General features: G+C 44.9%; 1 protein-coding gene across 1 annotated transcript in view; it reads right to left on the bottom strand.

Annotated features, from left to right (window-relative positions):
• The window catches only part of GOT1 (glutamic-oxaloacetic transaminase 1), a 32081-nt gene extending 12450 nt beyond the window's left edge, over nt 1–19631 (bottom strand). The window contains exons 1-5 of the mRNA XM_008705020.2: nt 19376–19631; nt 11089–11270; nt 1785–1908; nt 1224–1336; nt 884–988 (exon numbers count right to left, since the gene is read on the bottom strand). Of these exons, the coding sequence (XP_008703242.1) occupies nt 884–988; nt 1224–1336; nt 1785–1908; nt 11089–11270; nt 19376–19493 (642 nt within the window). The 5' untranslated portion in view covers nt 19494–19631. The remainder of the gene's footprint in view (nt 1–883; nt 989–1223; nt 1337–1784; nt 1909–11088; nt 11271–19375) is intronic.
• Nucleotides 19632–27436: the final 7805 nt, after the last annotated feature.

Here is a 27436-nt window from a genome sequence, read left to right as displayed (position 1 = left end):
ACACACACACGCACACGCACTCCCCGAAGTCTGGGCTACGTGCCTCCATGTAACCCCATCAACACAGCCACAGTACTTGGCTGTCTCCCCAGACAGGCTGTATGCTCTCTGAGGGCAGGGACCATCTCTGCTGGGCTCACTCTTGTACCCCCTTAGTGCCTGGCACGTAACAGTTTCTCACTGAGTATTCTTTAAACACGTTAATGAAGAATATATACACTTTGAGCTAGAAATTCCAACCTAGAAAGTTATCCCAAAGAAATAATAAAAAGGAGTCTTATACATAATTGTTCAGAAGAAAAAGAAACCTGAGATCTAAATGTCCATCGACTGATTTAATCAATCGCTAACATGACACAGCCATGCATGGGAACTGTGTTAGAACTTCAAATGGCATGTAAAGGAATTCAAATGAAAGACAAAGTATGTTACAAAACAGTTTAGATTGGGGCGCCTGGGTGGCATAGCGGTTAAGCGTCTGCCTTCAGCTCAGGGCGTGATCCCGGTGTTATGGGATCGAGCCCCACATCAGGCTCCTCCGCTATGAGCCTGCTTCTTCCTCTCCCACTCCCCCTGCTTGTGTTCCCTCTCTCGCTGGCTGTCTCTATCTCTGTCAAATAAATAAATAAAATCTTTAAAAAAAAAAAAAACAGTCTAGATAAAATGATGCCATCTTTGTGAAAATATATTTACATGTGTAACTACTTAAAAAACAAAAAACAATATTCTATATACAAAAATAGTAATAGTAGCTTTCAGTTAATACTTATTTTCTTCTTTGGGCTTTTCCCCATTTTCCAAACTCTTCTGTAAACAGGTATTACTTTTGAATACATAAAATAATAATACTATTTTTCAAGAGATGCTCTGAAAGGGCAGTTACCTTCATGACAGAGGCGATCTGCTTCCACTGCTCCGGAGTTGGGTCAGTACCCGTTGGGTTGTGTGCACAGGCATGGAGGACAAAGATGGAGGACTCGGGGGCGTTCTGAGGGGAAGGAAGCTGTGTCAGCTCCAATGGTAGCAGCAATATCCGGGGGTCACAGTCAGTGACAAACTGGGCCAGGGGCAGCGTATTTCTTCCTCATGTGCTAACTCAGAAACCACCATTTTGGTCTATGCAGGGATGTTTCAGACTCTCTCCCTTATCAACTGATCCAAAGACCTTGCCCTGCTCCTCCTGACACCACAGGGGTCTGTTCACTTTTCATCTAATTGCCCACCTCCAGATCATTCAGGAAACCCTGGAGATCGAGTCCTCTCTTCGCTGCATCCCAATAGTGATAGGACCGAATGTCTTTAAATCCAGCGGCAGAAAACACACCGTTATGATTCTCTGCAAGCAGAAGGGTAAAAAGTTAAACGCTTTGACAAACATGGAGGCATAACTGGAAAGGACGACACTCACAGGCCGGCATTCCCTGGACAACACTGAGGTGAGGGGTGAAGACTCAGAAGAATGGCTGCAACCACCAGGAACAAGTTCAACCAGTCAGTCGTGCTAAACTTACATCCTACCACAGTGAGACTTCCTGTATCTACACTTTAGGCCTCCTCGGGGAAGTTTTGAAAACATGAGTCTACCAGGAGTCTTGAAAACAAGTATTCCTAATCGGGACAGCAGCATCGGGTTACCCGTGTACTGCCATAACCCACTGCTCGAGCCGTTCCCAAATGTCAGTTGATCCAGGGCTGGGTTACATTTTCTGCATCAACAGTGAGAGTCATGAGGGTAATTCCCCTGGCCCCGCTGTTTCTCCTCTCGCTGCTGCTGGAGGACTCACCCCAGGTTGGTGACGACACATAGACGGGTGTGTCCTTGTTGTTCGTTCCATTGTACCATCGTGCTAAGAACTCGGCTCCGATTCGGAGTGCGCCTGTCCCCCCCAAAGACTGCACACCTCCAACCTGAAAGAGAAGCAGCAGCAGGGTCAGCGGCCGATAACGGTGAATTCAGATGATTATTAGTAAAACTGTGGTAACGAGGAGCACTTACTTGGTGCCTGCTCTGCGCTAAGCCCTTTAAACATGTCATCTTACGGAAAGCTCATGACTACACGACAGAGATACTATTATTCGCCTATGCTTACAAACGAGGAAACTGAGCCTAGGAGAAGTGAAGCACTTTGCTCAGTAAGCAGCCCCTGAGCACTAAGGCCAGGTCTTCAACCTGGGACGTCTGGGAGTCTGACTCTCAGGAGCTTCCCAACTGAACACAGGTCGAGGACATACCCAGGCCACATCTGAGTGGGCCCGCCTGGAAGGCAAACCTGTCCCTTTGGCACCCATCCCAAGATCAAAAAAAATTTTTTTTTAAGATTTTATTTATTTATTTGACAGAGAGAGAGACAGCCAGTGAGAGCGGGAACACAAGCAGGGGGAGTGGGAGAGGAAGAAGCAGACTCCCAGCGGAGGAGCCTGATGTGGGGCTCGATCCCAGAACACCGGGATCACGCCCTGAGCCAAAGGCAGACGCTTAACAACTGCGCCACCCAGGCGCCCCCAAGATCAAAATTTATGCGTCTAGCAGAAGCCTGTGAAATAATGTCTCCAGCTTCCCAGTGACCTCAATGTGCAATACCCATCGCCATAAAGCAGGCTCAGCGACCCGGAGAAATGCGCTCTAACAAGGTAACGTGTGAAGATGACTTTCCTTAACTTCCTCGCATCTCAAAATGACCTCATGTGGAAATGGCAGAGTCCTGGATCTTCCCGTTACAAAAGACGTTGACACACATTCTTATTTGATTCTTACACAACTCTCTAGAGTCAGTCCCCAACTCACACACGAGGAAATCAGTTCAGAGAAGTGGTCTGCGCAAGGCTAGGAGCAGCAGAAAAGCGGTGAGCGGCAGAGCTGGAAATGAATCCAGGAGGCCGGCTCGCTTCAGATCCAGTCACCTTGCCTGGTGATGCCGCGCTGCCTACAGGCCTCCGACTCTGCCCTCTCGCAATTCTTAGTAGGCTTTGCGTGACTCGGTACAGAAATGGCCTACACTGCTCAATACGGCTAAAGGACTAAGGAGAAAGAAAGAAAAGGATCATCTGAGAAAGTGTATCTGAGTAAAAGGAAGGCACACCAATCTAACAGTGGCAACCCCCAGGGAGCGGCCGACGCGGGGAATAGCCGCCAAGGGGACTCTGGCCTATTCTGCAAGTTATTTTTTAAATTAAGGAGAATATTATTTGCAAAATTTAAAAATAATTTCTAAAATATATTTAGCTCTCTGGGATTTGCTGTAAAATAATTCACCTTTGGCATGGGGGCCGGGGGTGCGGGGGACACAACACGGGGGTTTTTGTTCAACACATTGTATTATCTACTTTTGTAAATATTTGAAATTTTCCACAATAAAGATGGTTTTAAAAAACCCTTCCTAGACAAAGAAGAAAAACTTCTAAATTTTTTTAAAAAACAAAACACTGATGCTAAAAGATAAGAAAGGGAAAAAAATGGGAAAAAGGGAGACTGAGCTCATTCACAAGTATTGATACTCACTTTCCAAACAAACACTAATGAATGGCACAAATCCGACAGTACACTAAAACATACCCCTTTGCTCAGGTGACAGTCAGCCCATGAATGCAAGGGTGTTAAGAAATATAGTATAAAATGTGTCATGCTGGGCGTCTGGGTGGCTCAGTCAGTTAAGCATCCGACTTGATCTCAGCTCAGGTCTTGATCTCAGGGTCGCGAGTTCAAGCCCTGAACTGGGCTCCACACTGAGCGTAGAGCCTACTTAAAAAAAAAAAAAAAAAAGGGTCATGCTGCTAGGTAGAGAAAACCCAAAAGATCTTCATAACAGATTAAAAGCGTAGCTATTCCTGATTTTGATGCTCAGTAAAACAGGAGATAATGGAATACTTCTTGAAAATAACAGGAAAAATTCATTCAGCCGTGATGAATAGGTCAGCTTTATGACGAACAGTGAATCATTGGCAGAAACCCTCTTTAAGCCAAGAACGAGGTAGTGATGCCAATTATCACCATCTGCTATTCCTCCCCAGTGCTCCATTTGTACTCAGAGGTCTGAGCGTCTGTGAAGGAATGCTGCCTGAACCGTGAAACAGCAGCAAAGTGGGCACTCGGGAAGGAGGAGCGGTGCACGGTCTCACACCGTAGGCGAACCAAGACAGCGGGCTGGCTGCAAACGGCCAGCACCCCAAAGGCTGGGCACACCAACGCACCCGTCCTTCACAGTGACCCACTGAGTGCCAGGCCCCTCCCATTACTTTCAAGGTCTTTTTTTTTTTTAGAACATTCTATTTATTTATTTGAGAGAGAGAGATAGTGAACACAAGCAGAGGGAGAGGGAGAAGCAGGCTCCCTGCTAAGCCAGGAGCCCCACTGGGGCTCGACCCCAGGACCCTGAGATCATGACCTGAGCTGAAGGCAGACACTCAACCAACTAAGCCACCCAGGCGCCCCTACTTTCAAGGTCTTGCCTTCACATGTCATCTATCTGGACTCTTCACACAAATCACTACCACGGTGATATTAGGCCATATGCGCATTTATTTTTCATGGATTTGTCACCAGCTAAGTTGAATGTCAACTTTATCCATTATTTCATATTTCAAACACCTAAGCAATTCTGGAATGTTGATACTTCTATACAAATGAGCAAGGCTCCCCTGGAACCTGGTTTTCAGTTACCATGGATATGTGACAAGTGTATGCGGACATCAGTGCAAACATTTCCAGGTATAATCTTTTATTTCCTTTCTCTCCCACTTCAAAACGCACATTCATTAACTAAAAGAAGTCGGAAGGTCAGTAGACTAGATTGAAAACATGTTTGGAAGAAATAAACCCACTTCAGTAACATTAACTAATCCTTTACGTTTGTGACGTATATGACACTTGACATCAAATTCTCAAGAAATTACCATTTCCCAAAAATTTATTGAACATCGCATGGCTTCAGTGAAACACAGACTGTATCAGCAATTAAAAGAGAAACATTGGGGTGAACCAATAATGTATCAATCTGGTCATTCTGTGAGCTGAACTTTGGCAAAGCGTTCTACAGCCCAAGGAAGGCCTGCATTTGGGGTGAAGGAAACAAGCGTAGGGTTAAAAGGAGCCAGGCAAGTAGCCCTGGGTGGCTACACTGGGGGTGTCCAGAACAAGCAAAATCCAGTAACACATGGTGTGCGTGATGCGTGGAGGTAATCTACACTCCCGATTTAGCTACATGGCTGGAAGAAACCCCTGCCGGACTCGACAACACTTATCTGAGACCACAGTTTGCCAGTGTGAGGACTTCACCGTCAGGAGCAGGAGAGCGGACCAGAAGCTGCTTACGGCCCAGACCATGCCACATGCACCTGGGCACCCCTAGCAGTTCACACGGGCTCTGGCACAGGCTGCTAACACGGGCAAAGCAGATGAAGACGACGACGGTGTGGAAAGGATGAGCCACAGCAGAAGCCCTAAGGCTCCCAGAGGTGACGGTCAAAGTGAGGAACTGGGATGGCATCACATGGCCCACGAGCCCTCCTACCGACGGCGGCTCAGGAATTCCCGAAGCTGAAATATTATAATGAAGGAGGTGAAAACTGGACATGTGGTCTGCATCCTAAGGTCTGAAAACAGAAAGCAGCAAGAGGCAGTGTGGCAAGTGTAGAAAACAGGTCTCCTCAAAATGGTCCATGGACCTGGTAATGTTAAATCTTGAGAAGACAAATCTAAGGGAAGACATATTACTGATTGTTTTCTGGCCCATTCATTCATTCATGCCTCATCTCCTTCACGTTTTGGCTGAGGGATGCCTGGGTGGCGTAGTCGGTTAAGCGTCCAACTTGGTTTCAGCTCAGGTCATGATCTCAGGGTCAAGAGATCAAGCCCCACTCTGGGCTCCACACTCAGCACAGAAAGACTCTCTCTACCTCTCCCTCTGCCCCTCCCCCTGTGCTTTCTCTCTCTCAGATAAATAAATCTTTAAAAAAAAAAAAAGTTTTGGCTGAAATGTCATTTCTATTTCTATCATGACCACCCTAGTGAAAACCATATCTACCCCAACTCCCACGCTCAGCACCCCAATGTGCCTCTTCTACTCTATTTTTATAGCATTTATATTCTTTTAGTATCCTCTATCATGTCCTTATCTATTACATTTACAGTTGGCTTCTCCTCACAAAACTATAAGCCAGGGCAGATTTTGGGTCTTTCGGTCACCACTGTGCTCCAGCTTCCAGAACAGTGCCTGCCCTCAGTGGTAAGCACTCATCTGTTGACTGAGTAAGTGAATTCAAACATCTGAGAATCTCTGAAATGCCAGGCTAGGAGCTAAATGCTGAAGATTTACCAGATAAATAAGTAAGTCATCATCCCTGCCCTGAGGGAAGTCATGGTCTTGTGGGAGACAGACATAAAATTACACATCATAGTAATAAGCACAGTAAGTAGTTATTCCTAAGCCGTGAACAAAGTCTTGCGATAACTCAGCATTGCCAGAGAGAGCTAAGGATGCAGCACAGCAGTGACCCTTGGCCGGGCCCCACACGACTTACAGGCTCCTGGAATGGCAGGAACCCAGGGAGGATGGGGCGCTGTGAGTTTGGAGAACAGATGAAGGCTGGCTCCAAAATATACCACACGCCCAGCTCGAAGTCTAGATTTGCCCTGTAGATAACGGAGGGGCTACTGTGTGGGTGTGTGTGAGGCGGGGAGCGGGTGACATGACTATCAGCTTTTTGTGCTACAGAAGATCATCCTAGTTGCACTGCACAGCATCTTTTTTTTAAGATTTTTTTTTTTTAAAGATTTTATTTATTTATTTGACAGAGAGAGACAGCCAGCGAGAGAGGGAACACAAGCAGGGGGAGTGGGAGAGGAAGAAGCAGGCTCCCAGTGGAGGAGCCTGATGTGGGGCTCGATCCCAGAACGCCTGGATCACGCCCTGAGCCGAAGGCAGACGCTTAACGACTGAGCCACCCAGGCGCCCCTAAGATTTTTTTTTTTTTTTTAATTTGAAAGAGAGAAAGGGGAGGAGGGAGAGAGAGAGAGAACATGAGCAGGGGGGAGGAGAGGAGGGAGAGGGAGAGGCAGACTCCCCACTGAGCAGGGACACATGCAGGACTCATCCCAGGAGCTCAAGATCATGACCTGAGCCAAAGGTGGGCGCTGCACTGCCTGAGCCACCCAGGCGCCCCTACAGTGCAAAATCCAGTAGAATGGGGAGGAGACTAGAGGCAGGAGGCTATCACAAGAATCCACATGAGAGGATGGTGGGCTGAACTAAGACAGCAGCTTGGGGATGGTGAGGACATCCAGAGAAAAAGGAAACACTCAGAGCTCAGAACCAGCCAGGACCTAAGGTGCTGCAGATGCCAAGAGAGCGCCCTACACCGTGACACCGCCCCCCCGCCAAAACAGAGCGCCTCCAAATAGTTGCCGACTGCCATCTAAATCTGCTCTCCGATCAAAAACACAACACAGGATGAAGCAAGAACACTAAGAGGGAGGGCCATGTTCCACACGTCTTACAGAATGAAATGACCAAAACCAGAGCCCTGGGCTGGGAACAAGCACCCGCCCAAGGGGGTTATTACGTGTGTAAGAAACGTACAGCTTCAGAGGAAGAAGGTTCCCAACAAGGAAACTGTTTTTCTTTGTTAACAACAGAATTCCACCGAATCTATCCACAGCATCTCTCAAGACAACCCCAGCGGCCCAAGTCCTCCACTCCCCAACTTCATCAGGACTCTCCTCCAGCAAAACTCATTAATTACTGGCCTAATCATGACCCGAGTTCCAGGACCTTCACTCAGAACCTCCCTGCCTCCTGAGAGAAGACTGGGCCTGTGTGTCCCTCATTTTTCCCCTGCTTACCGAAGCATCTGGGTGACGGCACGTGGAGAATAAATCAGATGATTCCAAGACGTGGTCCCTTCCACGCACGAAGGCTGCGCTACGACACCGGCCCAGAGGGGCAGTAAGAGCAGCTGGCTTCACTGGACGATACCTACCTGGGCTATCGCAAAAACCCGAGCCCGTCCCCTGCCTATTCCTGCAGCCGGGTTTATCTTCTTCAAACACTTTGGGTAACTCCTCTGCTCAAACCTTCTGGTGGTTTTCCCTGCCCGGGGTGCCAAAATCAGCCTGGCCATGCTCCCAGCTCCAATCAGGTAGGTCTCTCTTCCACCTAGACCTGCTTACCTCCTGACCCCGCATTCCCACTACTCCAAACAAATACCTCTCCTTTTTCCTTCCTCTGTACTTTGCGGCTCCCAGCCCTGGTTGTACTTTGGAGTCACCTGCGGAGCTTTTTTTTTTTTTTTAAGATTTTATTTATTTATTTGACAGAGAGAGAGACAGCCAGCGAGAGAGGGAACACAGCAGGGGGAGTGGGAGAGGAAGAAGCAGGCTCCCAGCAGAGGAGGGAGCCCAATGGGGGGGCTCAATCCCAGCACCCTGGGATCACGCCCTGAGCCGAAGGCAGACGCTTAATGACTGAGCCACCCAGGCGTCCCAACCTGCAGAGCTTTTAAAACTATGCCCTTGCAGGGAAGGGAACTGGGGGGAGGAAGGGGGAGCTGGGAGTGAAAGGGCAGGGAGGGGGTTGCCTGGGTGGCTCAGTCGGTTAAGCGTCTGCCTTTGGCTGGGGTCATGATCCCAGAGTCTTGGAATTGAACCCCACATCGGGCTCTCTGCTCAGCAGGAAGCCTGCTTCTCCCTCTCCCTGTGCCACTCACCTGCTTGTTCTCTCCCTCTCTCTCTCTCTCTCTCTCTCTCTCTCTCCCTCTCCCTCTTTTCCTTTGTGGATAGCAATTTTTTTTACACAAAAAAAGAGAAAGAAAGAAAGAAAGAAAGAAAGAGGAAGAAAGAAAGAAAGAGGAAGAAAGAAAGAAAGAAAGAAAGAAAGAGGAAGAAAGAAAGACAGAAAAAGAAAGAAAGAAAGAAAGAAAGAAAGAAAGAAAGAAAGAAAGAAAGAAAGAAAAAAGAAAGAAAGGAAGAAAGAAAGAAAAGAGAAAAGGAAAGAAAAAGGGCAGGGAGGACAGGGAGTGAAGAGGCAGAGAACGGTGATACCCTCCAAGATTCTGACTGAACTGGTCTGGACTGGGGTCCACCCATCTGTCCGTGTGTATGTAAAATTCCCCAGGTGATAGTAATACAAATTCCCGGAATTGGGAACCAGTGTCCTGGCCTCATTCCCCAAGGTTCAACTCACATCCCAATTCTATCCCTACCACTATCCCTGTCCTCTGAATCCTACAACACTGAAAATCTCTACCAAACCATTCCTGCCCCATACAGCCTATCTCGCTAGATCTGCTTCCAAATGTGTTCTTCCACGTGTCTCTAATCATACACAGAATATACACCAGGAAGCACTTAAGTGGGAGAAGCTGAGATCAAGGCTAGAAGAATTAAAGAACGTTAGAACTGGCAGGAACTTCGGAGAGCATCTAGACTCGTGGCCTTTGAACTTTTGGGGCCACAGACTCCTCCTTTTGAGAATCTAATAAAAGCAGGGCACCTCGCCAGCTCAGTCAGTGAGTCATGCCACTCTTGATCTCAGGGTTTTGAGTCTGAGCCTCACATTGGATGCAGAGATTATTTAAAATAAAATCTTTGAAAAAAAAATTCAATAAAAGCTATAAACTCTCTCCCCAGAAATACACATATACACAGAATTCTGCATACAATGTCAGGGTGAAGGGGCACCGGAGTGGCTCAGTCAGTTAAGCATCCGACTCCTGACTTCGTGAGATCGAGCCCCAGGTTGGCTCTGTGCTGGGTGTGGAGCCTGCTTGGGACTCTCTCTCTCTCCCGCTCCCTCTGCCCCTCCCTACCCCCGCTTGCACGCGCTCTCTTGCTCTCTCAAAAAAAATTTTTTTTTCTCAAGGGGTTCAGAGGCCCCTTAAATGATCCCCTATGCAAGTGTTCCCTATAGGACCATGAACCACAAGCCAGTCCTTTCCTAACATGTAGATGAGATGTAGGGGTTAGAGGGTAAATGCCTTGCTCATGGTCAAAGATGGAGCAGATCTGGGTCCAGACCCTGATCTCTCTTTTTTTGTTTTGGTTTTTGTTTTTCAGACCCTGATCTCTTGATCATTCCATTAAATTTCCTTGGCTTGGCATTTCCGTGGATGGCTTCAACCCCAGCAGCTACAATGTGATCACCTATGGCACATGACGCAATAATCACCGAGGCCGGGCTTGGTGTCCGGCCACACCACGTGAACTTTCAGGGCCTTAAGATCACACACCTTATTCACAGATACTTCAATAGACAACACCTAATACTTTACACCAAATTGAGTTTTCCTTTTTTTCTTTTTATTTTTTTTATCAATGCTTTCTTATTTTTTTTAAAAGATTTTATTTATTTATTTATTTGCCAGAGAGAGAGAGAGAGTGCACAAGCAGGAGGAGCAGCAGGCAGAGGGAGAAGCAGACCCCCCTGAGCAAAGCAGGGAGCCCAATGTGGGACTCAATCCCAGGACTCTGGGATCATGACCTGAGCCAAAGGCAGATGCCTAACTGACTGAGCCACCCACGAGTCCCCAAATTGAGTTTTCTAAAGAAAATACAACTGACCCTGAATGACACAGGTTTGAATTGCACTGGTCCACATACACCTGGATTTTTTTTTTTTTTTTTTACAAATCCAGTACAGTACTGGAAATGTATTTTCTCTCCCTTATAGTCTTTTTTTTTTTTTTAAGATTTTATTTATTTATTTGACAGAGACAGCCAGCAAGAGAGGGAACACAAGCAGGGGGAGTGGGAGAGGAAGAAGCAGGCTCCCAGTGGAGGAGCCTGATGTGGGGCTCGATCCCAGAACGCCTGGATCACGCCCTGAGCCGAAGGCGGACGCTTAACGACTGAGCCACCCAGGCGCCCCTCCCTTGTGGTCTTAATAACATTTTCTTTTCTCTTACTTTATTGTAAGAACACATACAACATATGTGTTAACTGACTGTTGAGGTTATCTGTAAGGCTGCCAGTGGACTATCAGAAGGTCATTTTGGGGGAGTTAAAAGTGATATAGGGATCTTCGACCGAGTGTGGAGTCGGCACCCCTAACCCCCGATTGTTCAAGGACCAACTGGACATCTGTACCCAAAACTTACCCGCTTCTCCTGGAGAGCCACGCTGTTATCCCCAAGGGCAAGGCGGGAAGCGCAGGCCCGGAACTCCGCTAGGCCCAGGATCGGCAGGTACTCGTGGTTTAGGCTGTCGTCATTAGCAATCTTCTGCTCCACCTTCCTCACGACCGGCAAAACCCAGGGCTGGCAGTCGTCTGTTCGATAGGCTGGGATATGGCAAAGAGTCAGGTAAGAGGGAGGAGACAGGTTTCATTCAAGTGAGAGCTGGCAATGGGACGGGGGCGCCTTCCACCTTCTTCCAGCAAACAGAACGGAGAGCGAAATAAAAATAAAGTTCATTCACTTCCTGCCTGCCTGCTTTGGGCCAGGCACTGGGCTCAGTGCTACACAGGCAGGGCAGACATGGTTCCTACCCTGAGCTCTTAAACATGTGACCTCGAAAAGCCAGAATGCGGACATAACACTGGGACATCACAGAGCCTGACAGATGGGAACAGTGCACGAGAGAGCACGCTGCACACTCAGAAACACCTCACAGCTGCTCTGCTCACAGTCTTGGCACACAGAGATCGGTAAAGCTATGAGCCCAGAATTTCCTCCTTCTGCATCTCCCCAAGACATTTTCGGAAGGGTGCTAGGTGCTACTTCCCATGACTGCTGCAACTTCAAACATAAAATGTGGAGAGGGGGTGGCAGAAGGCCTACCTCCTCCTCTCGCCCTGTAAGAACAGAAGTGGGACAAATCTTGAGCAAAGCCGCAGGGCTGAAGATTCCAGCAGATGGTTACACAATCACCCAACACCCTATTTGGTATCTGCGCACAACTTGGTCCTCTCTCTGCCACTGTTGACCATTCTGACTGTTCCTCCTACTTCATATTCCACACTTTTATTGATCTACATGTATCTCTTTCATAATATTTAGTCTTGCCTATAGCAAGTTTCTAAGCAGCTCGACACCAAGTATTTTTAGTCCCGTTATCCTACCACTGATTTCTTTCCCCCCTAGTACTGTATGATTATCTCAGGATTATAGCTTTAAAGGGCAGCTGCTGCGGCTTGCACCCAAGCCAATGATTTGAACAGATTCCTCCCAGGGGTCACTTGACTCTGCTGGAATGTTTAGGTCTCCAATGGACCCACACTTTTGCAAATGATTTTGAAACTGAAAATTCTAGAATAATTCTGATTATTTTATCTTTTTGATTTCTGCCCAACATGAATCCCTATTTTTTAAAAACCACTTTTTAGTGGCTGATACTGTTTACTGAACGACATACGTTGACTGTAGGAAATTTTAAAAAGCCCAGAAAGCAAATGGCAAACATTATGATTAATATGTAATCCCAGCACTCAGAGATAGAGTATGAACATTTTGGTGTACAACCTTCTAAGCTTTATTTTACACGAGTATATTCTTTCATAAAATATGCATCATATTGCATATAAAATCTTCAACATGCTTTTTCTACTTACCAAATATGAGTATTTTTTCATTGTCACTAACTATTCTTTTAATAGGTGATATATTCACATGTCCCCACCCCATCCTAATCCTCCATCTATCTCGTTCCAAATCCTTACCCTCCAATAAATAACAGCTGTTCTTAATTTCTTTTGTATCCTTCCAGAATTTCCCTATGCATACATAAGCAAATGCAGCCCCTTATGTCCCCCCTTTTTACCCAAAGGGAATATACAGCATACTATACACTGTTTTGTTCCTTGCTTTTTCTAAAGATCTTTTTCTATCTGTGCATAGAGTGCCCTTGATTCTTTTAAGATTTTATTTACCTATTTTGAGAAAGAGAGAGAGAGAGAGCACAAGTGAGTGCAAGTGGGGAGAGACAGAGACAGAATCTCAGGCAGATGCCAGGCTGAGGGCAAAGCCCCCCTCAAGCTCAATCTCACAACCCTGAGATCATTACCTGAGCCAAAATCAAGAGGCACATGCTTAACCAACTGAGCCACCCATATGCCCTCTTTCATTCTTTTTTACAGCTGCATAACGGATGAATGTACCATAACTTGTTTTGCCAGTCTCTTGTTGATGGACATTTGAGTCGTTCCCAATCTCTGGCTATTACAAAACAATGCTTCAATGAACCACCTCATACATATGTCAACTTACATGTAAATATATCCATAAGATGCAGGGTTGAAAATGGAAGAGGAGGCTAAGAAGTCTGTGTATGTGTAGTTTCGGCAGATACATCCAAATTGGCCTCCATAGGGATTTCATCAGTTAACACTCCTACCATCAATGTGTTAAGTGTCTGCTTCCCACAGCCTCACCCAGAGTAAATTTTTGCCAGTATGAGAATGTAAATGGTACCTCAGGGTAGTTTTAATTCGCATTTCTCTTATTATGAATGCAACTGGGCATTTGTCTTATTTACTTATTTACGCTCATACTTATTTAAGTAGGCTCCATGCTCAGCATAGAGCCTAACACGGGACTTGAACTCATGACCCTGAGATCAAGACGTGAATTGAGATCAAGAGCTGGTGGCTGAACTGACTGAGCCACCCAGGCGCCCCTGGTCTGGTTTTTTAAAGAGATACCAAAATAACCACTTTTAAGTAAGAGTCGTCCCTGAAGGAAATCTATGCTCACAACGCTACCACTGTTCAAAATATTCTTGGAATTCTTCTTTTGGAATTATTTTCAGACGTGATGTCTCATTATTTTGAATATCCTCAGTGGTGCCAAATCGTTGTCCTTTGAAAGTAAATTTGAGTTTTGGAAATGGAACTGGCAGCAAGAGCAAACACATCTTTAAACCACACGGAGGGGTTACTATTTAGATGCACAACGTGGATGTTCATAGAAAAACCAGTTCTATTATGCTTCACATCTGTGTTTGGAGGTTATGTATATTACATAATTATGCCCTATGTATTATATTTACGATAACATGTCATTTGTAAACCATGTATTACAAATAAATAGGAAAGATGAAAAAGTCACAGAACCGCTGTTCTTACCCATACTGTATATTCTGCACTACTCTAAAAAATCCTGTCACATGACCAGACGCAAGGAGGCATCGTGTCTATATTGTGACAAAAGAGAAAATGGCCAACTTATAGCTCCCCTGCCTCCTTCATGGTCGATTCTCCCAGGTTCAGTTCCGGATTTATTCCCCATGCGTTGTCTAACTGCCCTAACAAAGCAGAACAGCGGAAGGCTCTTGGGTGATTAGAGCAATGAGGTCAAGCATTATCAACAACGATGACTCCTGCTCTCCCAGGGGATTATTATTCCTGTTTGTCAGGCCCAGGAGTTTCTCATTCATGTTATCATTCACTCATTCATTTAGTAAGGACTTACTGAATCTACCAAGAGCCAGACACTGGCTACAAGTAGCCACACAGAAATGGGTAAGGTAAAATAAGATACTGTCTGCCCTGAAGGAAACATAGATTATACAGCCCTTAATTCTCTTGTAACAAGTCAGGGAAGATTTTACAGAGAATGAAGGATGAAAGATGAATGAGAGTTTAAAACGTAGTCAAGGAAAGAGCATTCCAGCGTAGAAGAGTTTTCCCTTCTACCCTTCTAGGTTCTTTATTTTAGCTGGCCTAATGATTAAATTGCCATAACAGATTAACAGGAGAAAAACAAGTTTCATAACCTCTGCCACCTGTATACATGGGAGAAACCCCGGAAAACTGAGTGACTCCCCAAAGTGGCCAAAGCCATCACCTTAAATACCGCCTTCAGCTAAAGACAAAAGATGTTGGGGGTGGGGAGTCAGTTCTGGGAGGTGACCAGTAAAAGCACAGGAAACAAGAGAAAGATTGTGATGCAGATTTAAGCCCCGCCTCCCCACTGATTAGTTCCTCCAGATATAGAGTCATCTGAGAGAGACATTCTTACAAATGGATATTTCCCTTATAAATGTAACTGTTTCTTCTAAAAGGGTAACTTCTACTTGGTTTTCAGAGCCTCTCTTGTATTTGCAGTTTCTTAAAAGTAACCAGCTTAGGCATATTTCAGACTCGAACATTTTGCTTCCTTTCACCAGACTGAGGGGACACCTGTCCGAAGGTCCAAGAGGCTTAGAGACGAGAGGTTTCTGAGGGTCTGCATTTTCACGGCTCAGACATAGGATCCATGGAGGAATATGAGTCTTTCTCATCTAAGGGACGTCATTTCAATGGGGAAACCACTGAAAGCATTTAAACAAGAGGATGATGTGGGCAGCTGTACATTTTAACAGGATCATTTGAGTGACTTGATAGAAAAACTGCAAATGGGAACAGAGACGGATGGTTAAGTCAGGCGGGTACTGCAATAATTCAGAAAGGGAATAATGAAGTCTTCAACTCCGGTAGTGGCAGCAGGGATAAAAAAAAAAAAAAAAGGAGATACTCAAAATAGATGGGTGAGGTAGAAAACATAGAACCTAACGACCAAATACACTGACGTGGGATCGAGGAAAGGATGACAAATGACTCGAAAGTCTCTCTAGTCTGGAAAAAGGCTGATAGTGATGTAGGGGTGGGGGAGCAGTCTGACTAAGATATAAAACATAAGCAGGAAAAAAAAAAAGATTGAGGGGAAGGTGGAAATGATGAGTTGTGTTCTAAACATGTTGAATTTGAGGTGGTTATAGGATGTGTCTAGCGAACTGTACCAAGTATGGGTCCGGCATTCAGGGAAGCAGTGCAGGATGGAAAGAAAGACTCTGTAATTATAGACACGGACGGTACCTGAGCCATAGCAGGAGCAAGGGCTCGCTGAATACTTAGGACCTACGAGGCACTGTGCTAAGTGCTTTACTTGTTCTTCTAACCCCCATGTAATTCCTATAATAACTCACAATATAGATACTAAGATCTGGAAACTGAGGTCAGAAGAGTTGAATAATTTGCCCAAGATCAAAGGGATTGTAAGAGCGAGGCTGTCATACTATTAAATTCATGCATCCACGTGTTTGTTTGTTTGTTTGTTTAAGAGCAAGAGAAAGCCTGAAGCAAGCAGGCCCCAGAGGACTCTCACACAAGTTTATCAGCAGGCTCCCCCCGCTCCAGGCACTTCCGACCTTCTCCATGGGTATAAGCTCTTTTACAGGAGTCACACAAGTTTCAGGAGAGTGCAGCAGTGTTGCTTTCCAGAAGAAAGGAAGAACACAGAGAATTAAATGATCAAACCATCCCCTCCTCTCCTCCAAACACCTCCACTCCCCTCACCGCCCCCCTACCCCAGGAGCCCCTGCACATATGTATGCCTCCTAAGGCCCTTTTCCAACTAGAGTCGTGGGAAGAAGGCCAGGGAGTATTCAGAAACACCTGATACACCACATATATCCAACAATTTTATGTGAAGATGATAGAAATCCACATTAAAAACCACAACAAATATTAAAATAAGAGCAGTTTATCTGGAATCAAAGGAAGCTCAGTTTATGTGATAAACGGACTGAAGTCTAGGAAGAAATGTCTTGCTTCAGGCTGCATCAGGCTGGACCCATGTCCCCCTGCCCTTGAAGCCACTAGTCTGAAACTCTGAGAAGCACTAACACGGTCAGCTCAGAGCACGTTATACTTAAACGTGATGCTCTGCTTTGTTTAACTAGAAGGAAATTATGGCAACAGTCACAGCACGAATATCTCTGGAGAAACTATCAGCAGGTAGGAACTAGATAGTGAAATTATAGTTGCAGCTTATTTTAAACACGTCCAACATCACTAGAACTTGAGCTGGATCATCTCCACTGGGCTTTATCTTAACATGGGGGGGAAAAGTACCTTCTGCCAAGTCAGTGATTAATTACATTTCCTTCACAAAGGATATACTTGGGGATGTGTATAACTAGAGATAGGACATACAAAAGCTGGAGGGAGACCTCTTATTCCACTCTAATCAGACCGTTATCTGAGCACCTGCCATCCACAAAAAAAGAGATCATAAAAAGAAAAATAATATTTATAGCACATACTTTTCACTTTTATATCACCCTTCACACATAACTAACTATTCATTTAATCCCCAGCCAACTGATGAGGCTAGTAGCATCATTATCCTACATGTAATGTGCTAGAGGATCTTCGAGTAGAATTTTAGAGAGAGATCACTCCATCCCGCTCCTCATTTAGCAGACTGAGTTCCAGGACGTTAAACAGCCCTCCCAAGGTCACATTGCTGGACTGCAGGGATGGCCTGTACTCAGATCGCCCGGCTCTTCCCACTACAGTGCACTGGGAGCCTCTGGACCAGCTGAAGGACCCAAAATAGAGGAGAGGACAGTTCCATCACTGATAGCCATATGACCTGGTGCAAACTGCTTCATCCACCTGGGCTTCAGCTTCCTTACGTCTACAACCCTGCAGAGTCGCTGGAAGCATTACATAAGATAAATGCATAAATCATGTGTTCATGGTAAGGAGGGGAAGTTCCTGGGAAACATGGCAAAGGCACCATCACCGGTGAGGCGACCACCTGAATGCAAACTGTACTTCTGAGCCAATCACGTCTGGCCTGGGCTGGCAGGGCACTCTTTCTCTGCAGGAGCAGTTTATTTCTGAACCAATGTAAGAAATGATTTCATTTTGCACATCTTAAGCTGAAAATTTTTATTCAGCATCTTCTATGCAACCTATCCGAAGAAATGCCAAAACAACAATAATCGTAACAGAAATACCAAAACAACTCTGACATAACCCCTACTTCGTTGCCAGACACTATTCTAAGTACTTGAAATGTATTTGATCTCACAAAAACCCTGTAAGACAGTTTAATGGTAACTGAGTCCAAAAAAAAAAAAAAAAAAATTAAACATTTTTAAAAGAGGTATTTAAGTCAACATCAACATATATACCTGGCCCTAAATAAATACTTGGAGGTTTTAAATTGGGTTTAAATTAAGAATGTGAATGATGCCCAATTCCAATTCAACTCAAGGCAACCTTTCAATTTTTCTCCCACTCAGATGCCTGCTAAAAACATCACTTACTCTCCATGGGTGAAACTATGTGGTATTTACTTTTTAAAAAATGCTTTATTATGGAAAATGTCAAACATACAGAAGTCACAAGAATGATATAATGGATGCCCACGTACACATTACCTAGCTTCAACAAACCATACTTTTTAATGGCGCTTTTCTCACCCCTCTCCCATAGTCCTTAGTGAAGACTTATTTTTAACAGGTCCTATTACAGTCACTCTGGGGAGCCGGATTCTGAACCTCCTTCTCACCATCATCTACTACAAAATAGTCCGATTTTCTCTTCCCAACATTGCCCGTACTTTTACTCTAAATCTGTTCCTTAGCACAGAACATCATCATACCCATTTTCAACCTGGCTGATCTTTGCGTGTGGTCAAGTGTCTTTGGGGCTTCAAACATTCAAATGGGGGTGATAAGAAATAACAAATTCACCAAAGGTTAGAGTTATTCTGAGGCACTCCAGTCTAAACCCTTCTCTTGCAGAAGGGGAAACTGAGGCCCATGCTCTAAGCCGTCCAAAGTCCAAGAAACACAAGCAAGAACTGAAGACAAGAATGTGTGAAAAGTGAGCTTCTACTTCCTTTCCACTCTTTCCACTCCTTCCCACCATCTCTACCCATTTCTACCATATCTGTGAGGGCCAGAATATTATTCCCAGATCCTCCGCGGCTCCATTAACCTCTCAGAAGCATTTTAGATTTCTATTCTATCACACCTCGATCTTAAAATCCTTGAGATCAAAGCCAAGCCTCAGTCTTTCCCCCCACAAGGCTTGGTAAAGTGCTGACTGATTGGGACCTACCTGGTAGTCATTCAAATATTTACTGACCCAGACCAGACCTCCCTAAGGATTAGAGTTCTCCTTCATCCATTCTCCAGCAACCGGGACATCAAGCCTATCAGGATTCCTACCTTTCTCCCTCTCCTTACGATTTCTGGCCTCCCCATTTATTAACAGGCGAAAGGATGCAGTGTAAAGAACAGAATGGGGAATCAGAAAAACTGGGTTTGTGTCCTGGCTGCTAGACCTCTACTGCGGACCTTGGACACATCTCCTTTTTCCAATGACTCCACATGCCCATCTGTAAAATGGGCAGATTGAAAAAAAAAAACAGCCTCGTGATTCTTGCTTCCTCTCCAGCGAGCGCCAAGCTGGGCCTCGGCCTCTCCCACCGTACCCACCGCTCCACATGACCATCTGTAAAATGGGCAGATTGAAAAAAAAAACAGCCTCGTGATTCTTGCTTCCTCTCCAGCGAGCGCCAAGCTGGGCCTCGGCCTCTCCCACCGTACCCACCGCCCGGGTTAGGTCCGCTCCACTCCCCAGGCTGCTCCTACTCTCTGCAGCCTTACCTCCCACTCCCAGGTTGACCTTGCGGGGGTCCGGATCCTCCCGGAAGTCGGCAGTGAGCTTAAAGACCAGGACCGGCTGGGCTTGCGGAACCTCGGCGAACACAGACGGAGGCGCCATGGCAGGAGAGCTCGAGACGACCAAGAGCCTTCACTCTGCGTCTGGAGCCACTGGGTCGGGTCTAGCCACGGTGACTGGAGGAGACTCTCACCTTCACCTAGCCGGCAGGGGCGGGCCCGCAGCCTCCAATGGTCCAGCAGCGTCCGGAACTTGGCAACGCGGTTAACCAATCGCGAGCTTCTGACGCAGAAAGGACAGGAGGGAGGGGATGCTATTAGCCAATCCCAGCAGAGCATCTTATCGGAGGCCAGTCATGATGCAACCAATGCTCTGTACGCCGGCGGAGAGGGGACCCGGACTGGGGTTGATTGGCAGAGCGGACTCCTATGGCTGAGGGCGTTCTTCCTTGGGCCTCCGGGGCTGAGGGGAGGAGCCGAGCGGCCCGGGGGCGCCGGAGGTGGCCTCCCTGACCTTCGAGGGCCCAGCGAGGAGAGAGGTGGCCGGCGGGAATTGCGGAGAACCGGTCTTCCGGCACCCGAGAGCAGAAGTTCTCGGTGCCGGGCCGGCAGCGCGCGCCTTCCTGACCCGGGCTGGCGGCCAAATCCTCGGCCCCAGCGCTGGGGACGAATAGTCCTTGGCCTGGACGTGCAGCTCCGGAGCCCGCGCGGGCGACCTTGACCAAGCCGGCCGTCTGTTCCCCCTGAAGGAAATACGGGTGGGCTGCCTGCCTGAATTTCAGGCAGGGGACATCCTACTAAGAGTGGGGGAGTGACCTGGAATTCCTTTATGCCGCTCTTAGAGTTTGACATTTTTTGCTCCCCTTTCTTACAAAGAGGGGCCTGGTCCTCAGGCTCTTCAGGATCTGGGCACAGCGTCCCTCTCCAGCTTTGCGCCCACGTACGCACTCAACCAGATCTTGCTGTCATCAGCTGGCTGGTACCCAAACTGCCTACTTCTTTTAGTCTGGCTGTTCCTTCCTCCCCAGAGTCCCTCTCCACCTGATGACCTTCAAGACCCAGAGTAAATAAATGCCTCCTTCATAAAGACTTTCCTTAACTCCCACCTCTGGTCAAAATCCGCCTCTCTTTTCCTGTACTTCTATACCTTGTTGGCAATATTACCATTTCAGAAAATGCCCCAGTTAAGAACCTAGGTCTGGAGCCAAACCACCTAGGTTTAGATTCTGGCTCTGTCATTTACTGACTTAGGCAGGTTTAGGCAAGTGACTTAACCTCTCTGTTCCTGCTCTGTAGGGTGAAGATCATAGTATTGTCCTTAGGGCTGTTGTGGGGATTATAGGAGTTAATACATATAAAGTGTTTAGTTGCCTGTAGTAAGCACCCCCTAAAGGTTAGCTGTTGTTGTCATGGCACATCTGCCACACCCCTTGTAAATGGTAAGCTGCTTTTGGCTAGAGATCTTACCCTGTGTAAGTATCCCCTAGTTTTTGCCCTTAGTAAGTATTCAATAAATGGTGGAAGGACGAATCCATTCTCTTGGTGTTTCAGGAGAAAACAATACCTCAGCCTCTGTTCATTGATAATACAACAAATCTCAAAATGAATTTTCCATTCATAGTAATGAATGGAAGCCGAAGAAACTTTGTGCAACACCTGCCAACCTTTGCATCTCCTGCTTTTTTTCAGAAGCTTTGCCTCTGCTTTTAAAGCTAACTGCCCAGGGTGTTTCATTAACAGTGCCTTCCTCTAAGATTGCAAGTTCAACACTGAAGGTGAAACGACAACGAACTTTTAGTGGTTCCAAAAGCAGAGGCAAAGGGCAACTGCTGAGAGGGGTGTTCTACAGCCCAGCCTTCCCAGGGTTTGAGAAGAATGATCTTCACAGCGTTGGCCAACAATATCATGGTCATTTCTTACGTCATTCTCTGGGGGAAAAACAACCCATGGTTACCTAAACATGATGAACTTAACTAAGTCCAAATAAATATTTATTGACAATCTAAGCAGCTCCATAATGAAGTCAAGCTGATAGGGGCAAAGAAAGTGACATATGCAGTTTTTCTTCATGTCTTCATAATATCTGTTCAAAATTTTAGAAAGGGGCAGTTAACTGGGTGCAGCGGGGAGGGAAACTACATATTATGTGAGATCCAAGGCTCAAACTTTTTCCTTGGTAATATTAGGTTCTTGGAGATTACATTCAGTTCCCTCTATCTTGAGCCCTGCAGGCTACCCCTCTACACAAAATGCCAGTCTTGAAATAAACAAGATGCTTTCCAGGCCATTGCTAATTTTAACACTTTGACTTGGAATTGAGCAATGCTGCCTCCCTGCTGAATGGATAGAACAAGCAAAAGACTCTTAAGAGGCGAACATTGCCCAGACAAGTAGGCAGACAGGTAAAGTGAGTGTCCAGGGAGAGGGCAATAGGGTCAAAGGAAAGAAGGACCAGTATTCTCCTCGCCTCATTTGCTATGAATGTCTGTCATAGCATCCTCCCTACCATCTCCCTTCTGGCTTTTTTTCTTTCCCTTTTTTCTTCAAAAGAATTGGGAGGGAGGAACCGGGAACCCACACAGCAACAGCTTCATCTGGAATGAATTCCTTCAGAATATACTCTCCTGGAAATCGGAAACCTTCAGGGCTGAGCAGTGCTGCCCCATAGCATAAGAGGCAGGCCAGGCCAGGTCAGCTATAGACACTGCATGGACCTCTAAGCAAATCCAAACCTGCTTATTGTATTCAGTTTTGCCCCTGATACCCAGAAGGTCTAAACTTAGGAGCACGTTGGGAGAGGGAGGAGTTTTTCACACTTTGCACTCAAGTGCAAAGTGCTTTGGAATAGTTACATTGAGGTGTATGCTGTCACTAAGTGTAGGATATTGTTCAAAAGCTGACTTGTGTGCTGAGCAAGTGTTTCTTTAGAAACTAAACCTGCAAGAGGAGATCTGTTCAAGAATCACCCTGTGGCTAAATAGTGGGCAATCAGCTAAGCCTAGAGCCCCTAAGGCAGTGCTGTTCTCCTGCTGTATTGAGTTCACCCTGGCTGAGGAACGTGATCTTTGATCAACCTCGCCCTTCAAATTAACTGCGTTGTTTCCTGGGCACGCCTTAGTGGAATTGTCATCTACTTTTGCTTCTCTTCCCTCGCTTCTCTCCTTCCTCCTGTATGTATGACTCTTCTCCCCACCTGCACACATGGATGGGACCAAGTGAGCTATTGTTTCTTCCTAACTCATAGAAGGGTACGTGCAATGAAGCCTGAAATAGACAGGATCTAACATTAGCTCCTGAACCGGGCACCCACATGGGCAGAACGTTTTTTAAAGGTGCTGAGACCTTTGTATGATGGAGATGTCAATAGAATGACAACTGTTGATGGTTTTATCTACTTGCTGAACATAATTAAGCTCCAGGGCACCATTTAGAAATTGTTGTGCGGGCACACCAGACTGGCTCGGTCCATGAAACATGTGACTCTTGATCTCAGGGTTTTAAATTCAAGCCCCCACATTAGGTGCAGAGATGGCTTAAAAATAAAATCTTTAAAGGGGCACTTGGGCGGCTTGGGCGGTTAAGCATCTGACTCTTGATCTCAGCTCAGGTCTTGATCCTAGGGTCTTGATCTCAAGCCCCATGCTGGGCTCCACGCATGGAGCCTACTTTAAAAAATAAAATAAAATTATTAAAAATAAAATCGTAAAAGAAAGAAAATTGTTGTGCTGTATAGTTTTTGTACTTAAGAAGCAGTATAGCTTGTGGTTAAAGGCATGGCCTCCAGAACTAGTTTCCTCTGTATGCCTCAGTTTCCTCATCTCATCTGTAACGTGGGCATAATAACAGTTCTACCTCATGGGTTGCTGTGAGGATAGAATGATGTATTTTTTTTAAAAAAGATTTATTTATTTTCTTGAGAGAGAGAGAGCGTGCATGCACGTGACTGGGGGAGAGTGGCAGAGAGAGAGGGAGAGAAGCAGACTCCCCCGCTGAGCACGGAGCCCGATGCGGGGCTCGATCTCACAACTCTGAGATCACAACCCAAGCCAAAATCAAGAGTCGGACACTCACGCCCAGCACCCCAGGATTAAATAATTTAACGGAAGACACTTTGAATTGTACAGGACACTTAGTAAGTAGTCAGTATGTTCTCGGTCACCATCACCATCATCATCACAGATGTTGTTTACCAGCACTTGCCTTTGAGATTTGTTTAGTTTGTTCATTGAATGAGGAGCTGCCTAGTAAAACAATGCATAGGCTTTGCACCTACAATCAAATTCTAGTTTTGCCTCTTACTAGTCTTGGAACTTGGAATAAGCTACTTAACATGGATGAGTGTAAATTGGGACAAAAAGATTTTTGCTTAGAGTTGACACACCATCTTTAACACAGTTGTAGAAATTATTGCTATTATTTTACTATGATGATGACAATGATTATGATTATTATTACTATAGAGATTACACTTTGATCCCTGGGTAGCTGTAGGGTAATAGTTAGGCTAACTCTGAAATCTCTCTGCCCTGGCCTCTTGCAGGCACATACTCTGAAATTTCTTTTAAGATTTTATTTATTCATTTGACAGAGAGAGAGCACAAGCATGAGGAGGAGCAGGCAGAGGGAGAAGCAGACTCCCCGTGGAGCAGGGAGCCCGATGAGGAGCTCAATCCCAGGACCCTGGGATCAGGATCTGAGCCGAAGGAGGACACTTAACCAATTGAGCCACCCAGGTGCCCCTATACTCTGAAATTTTTTAAAGATGGAAAAGAAAGCAAAAACACAAGTTCTTGAATATTTAGAGTCCTCCAAAAAATCTTTGTAGAGATCTGTAAAATCTCAAAGCAATTTAAAGGTAACAAGACAATATAATTAATATTTAATTAAAGTATAACAATGTTAATAACTCCTCGTGTTTCTATATTATCTCTTTCTGAAGAATAGAAAGTGTTTTAGAAAACGCTATTCCAGGGGCACCTGGGTGGCTCAGCTGTTAAGCATCTGCCTTTGGCTCAGGTCACGATCTCAGGGTTCTGGGATTGAGCCCCGCATTGAGCTCCCTGCTCGGCAGGAAGCCTGCTTCTCCCTCTCACACTCCCCTTGCTTGTGTTCCCTCTCTCGCTGTCTCTCTCTGTCAAATAAATAAATAAAATCTTAAAAAAAAAAAAAAAGAAATGCTAGTCCACTACTCTCTCAACATTTCAAGGTGACTGTCATCTCCTGTCAAAAAACACAAAGGAAATGGATAGGTCTAGCAAAAAGCAAATGAAAACACTTCAAATAACAGAAGAGTAGGAAGTCTGCAGAGCTTAAGTCATAAGACAAGTTCCTCTCCTTACCCTGTTTCTCCCTAAATGCATCAGCCTAAATACAGCCTCTTACGTCTAGAGCAAGGTCTTAAGCTTTCCTCCCCCTCTCCCACCTCAAGATGGGATATCTTTTTTTTTTTTGTCGGGTCATGTCCTAACATCCTATGCTTTGATGCCAGATGAAAGTAGATGAAGAGGTAATGAAGGGAATAAATTCAGTGGGTTTGCCAAGAACAAATTTCTTTTAAACAACTCCTAAAGGGATAGTTTACCGCAACGTGTCATATTATCCTAACCTAGTCCTCGTAGCTCTCTAGGATATAGAAGAGTATTGCTAAATTTCAACATCCAGCAGTAGAGGGCAGCACTGCCCTTCTTTTGCAAAATGCCCTGCGCTCATAAGAAGGAAAATAAAAGACACTCTTGAACAGTGTCTGTGTGTTTACTTTTACCCAATGCTTTAGGGAAAAAAAAACTATTAGAGTCTTTTTCTTATTGTTTAGGTGATTAGGTAGAAAGAACGTCAGAGCCTGTATTGCCTTGAAGTAAATGGTGAAAAACACAGAACATGCTCAGGAAAATGCCCAGCGCTCATAAGAAGGAAAATAAAAGACACTCTTGAACACAGTGTCTGTGTGTTTACTTTTACCCAATGCTTTAGGAAAAAAAAAACTATTAGAGTCTTTTTCTTATTGTTTAGGTGATTAGGTAGAAAGAACGTCAGAGCCTGTATTGCCTTGAAGTAAATGGTGAAAAACACAGAACATGCTCAGGATATGGGTTCTGTCTAGCAAAGATAAACAGAAGCTTGACCTCAGGCAATCAGATAGGGTTATTGTATGAACAGACCTAATTCTCCTGCATTTTCTGGGTAGAAGTCAATCTACTGAACTAGCAGGATGTGGTTTTAAAAATGTGTGTAACTCATATGGTCTTAGCCCTGATAACTGGTTTTAAATCCTGATTCATGAGCTTCATTCTGCTGTGTTCGTTTTCCTCTCTATCAGATCTGGGTCAGATCAGACCTATTTCAACTATAACACTTGTATTATGACCTTAAAGAATGCTGTTAGACATGATGGTGAGGAACGTCTTTCGTGAGACTCTAGTTGGCTAAAGGACTGTGTGTATGTAGCAGTGAAGCTGAAGGCTTGTATGCTAGTCCTCATTTTATTGCCCTATGATTTGAGTTTCTCTGTCCAGTAAGTAGCAAGAAAAAAATAATCTGTTATTTTGCACTAAAAGTCACTTGATGCTCCTTGGCAGGATGACAGAGAGGAGAGAATAATCTTAACTTTAGCAAATACATAACCACAGTATCCCTAGCACATTTGGGTTCTGCTCTAGGCCTCAAAAACTTTTTGACAGCAAATCTTCAGTGCCAATTCAAATAAATACTACCAGGAGTAAGAGCTGGAAGATGGAATCTAGTTCCCAGCTCTCTGTGTGAACTTGGAAAAATTACAACCTCTGAGCCTCTGTTTCCTCATCTGTTAAACAGAGATAATGCCTCCTAGATCTAGTAAAAGGGTCAATTTAGAAACTATTTATTAAAGTGCTTTGAAAGCCATTTAAGGAGCCAACGAATATTTCTATCACTGTAGTCCAAAGAGATTCCTGCCTTTTCTAAAAATAAGACTGTGTCTTTTCTCCACACGTGGTATCATTATATTACCTGAAATGGTACATTTTCACGGGTACTTAACTTTTTCCTCCAACTGGATTGCTTGTTAGTTCCTTGAGAACTGAAACCATCAACTATACTTCCCAGTACCCTCTATGAGAATATATTTGGTACATAATAGGTACTCAAATATGTGTTGCTGGATTAAAAGAAAAAACCACAATGCAGAATTAACTTTTTATTGCATTGTGGTAAAAAAAAAACCACATAATATAAAATTTATCATCTTAACCATCTTCAAGTGTATATATAGTAGTGTTAACTATATGCACATTGTCGAGCAACAGATCCCTAGAACTTTTTCATCATAGTTATTTCTATTTCAATTTAATTACTCTTAATACTATCTTCCACATCTCATAGTGTCCAAAGTGCTTCTTTATTGATTGGGCAAAAATAGGAAAAAAATATAGGACTGTCCCTCTGTGGCTAGGGATGTGTGGAACAAGGTTATCCAAAGACTTCTACTCTTTCAAATCCTTCCTGCTTTCATCGAGGTTCTGCCCTAGTCTCTCTCTAATCCACAGATCAGTCATTTTCTATAAACTTGGGAACAGACGCCAGAAAGGGAGTGCCTCTATAAAATGCCTCTATAAAATGTGTTCACAAGTCATTTACATCTAACATGTAATTAAACATTTATATGAAGGAAACCATTACATTAAAATAGCAACACTCACCAATTATTTGATTTTCAGAATAGCTGACTTTTGTTAATTACTGAAAATAAAGTACTATTTTAAATCCTTAATGGTATCACAGTAGCACTTTTATTTAGCTGGTAGGGGAAGGACTGGAGTATAAGGGGAGATTGTCCTCCAAAAAGACCCTGCTTTGGCTATAGATCTCTGTGTTTTTAGGGGTCTCAGGAGAGCATGACAATATTGAACTCTCAATATGTAGTTTTAGAAGCTGCATCTTTTCAAGCACGGAACTACATCTAAAGTGTTGATTATCATGTCAAATTCATTTGAGATAAAAAATTTGGTTTTCTCTTTTCCACCAAGTGAAAACAAAAATAAACACTAGGTGGACTTAAGTTTAAACATTTTA

Source organism: Ursus maritimus, unplaced genomic scaffold (assembly GCF_017311325.1).
Source record: "Ursus maritimus isolate PB19 unplaced genomic scaffold, ASM1731132v1 scaffold_7, whole genome shotgun sequence".
NCBI classification, from domain to species: domain Eukaryota; kingdom Metazoa; phylum Chordata; class Mammalia; order Carnivora; family Ursidae; genus Ursus; species Ursus maritimus.
The sequence above is the reverse complement of the archived record's forward strand: the minus strand, read 5'-3'. Positions and strand labels throughout refer to the sequence as shown.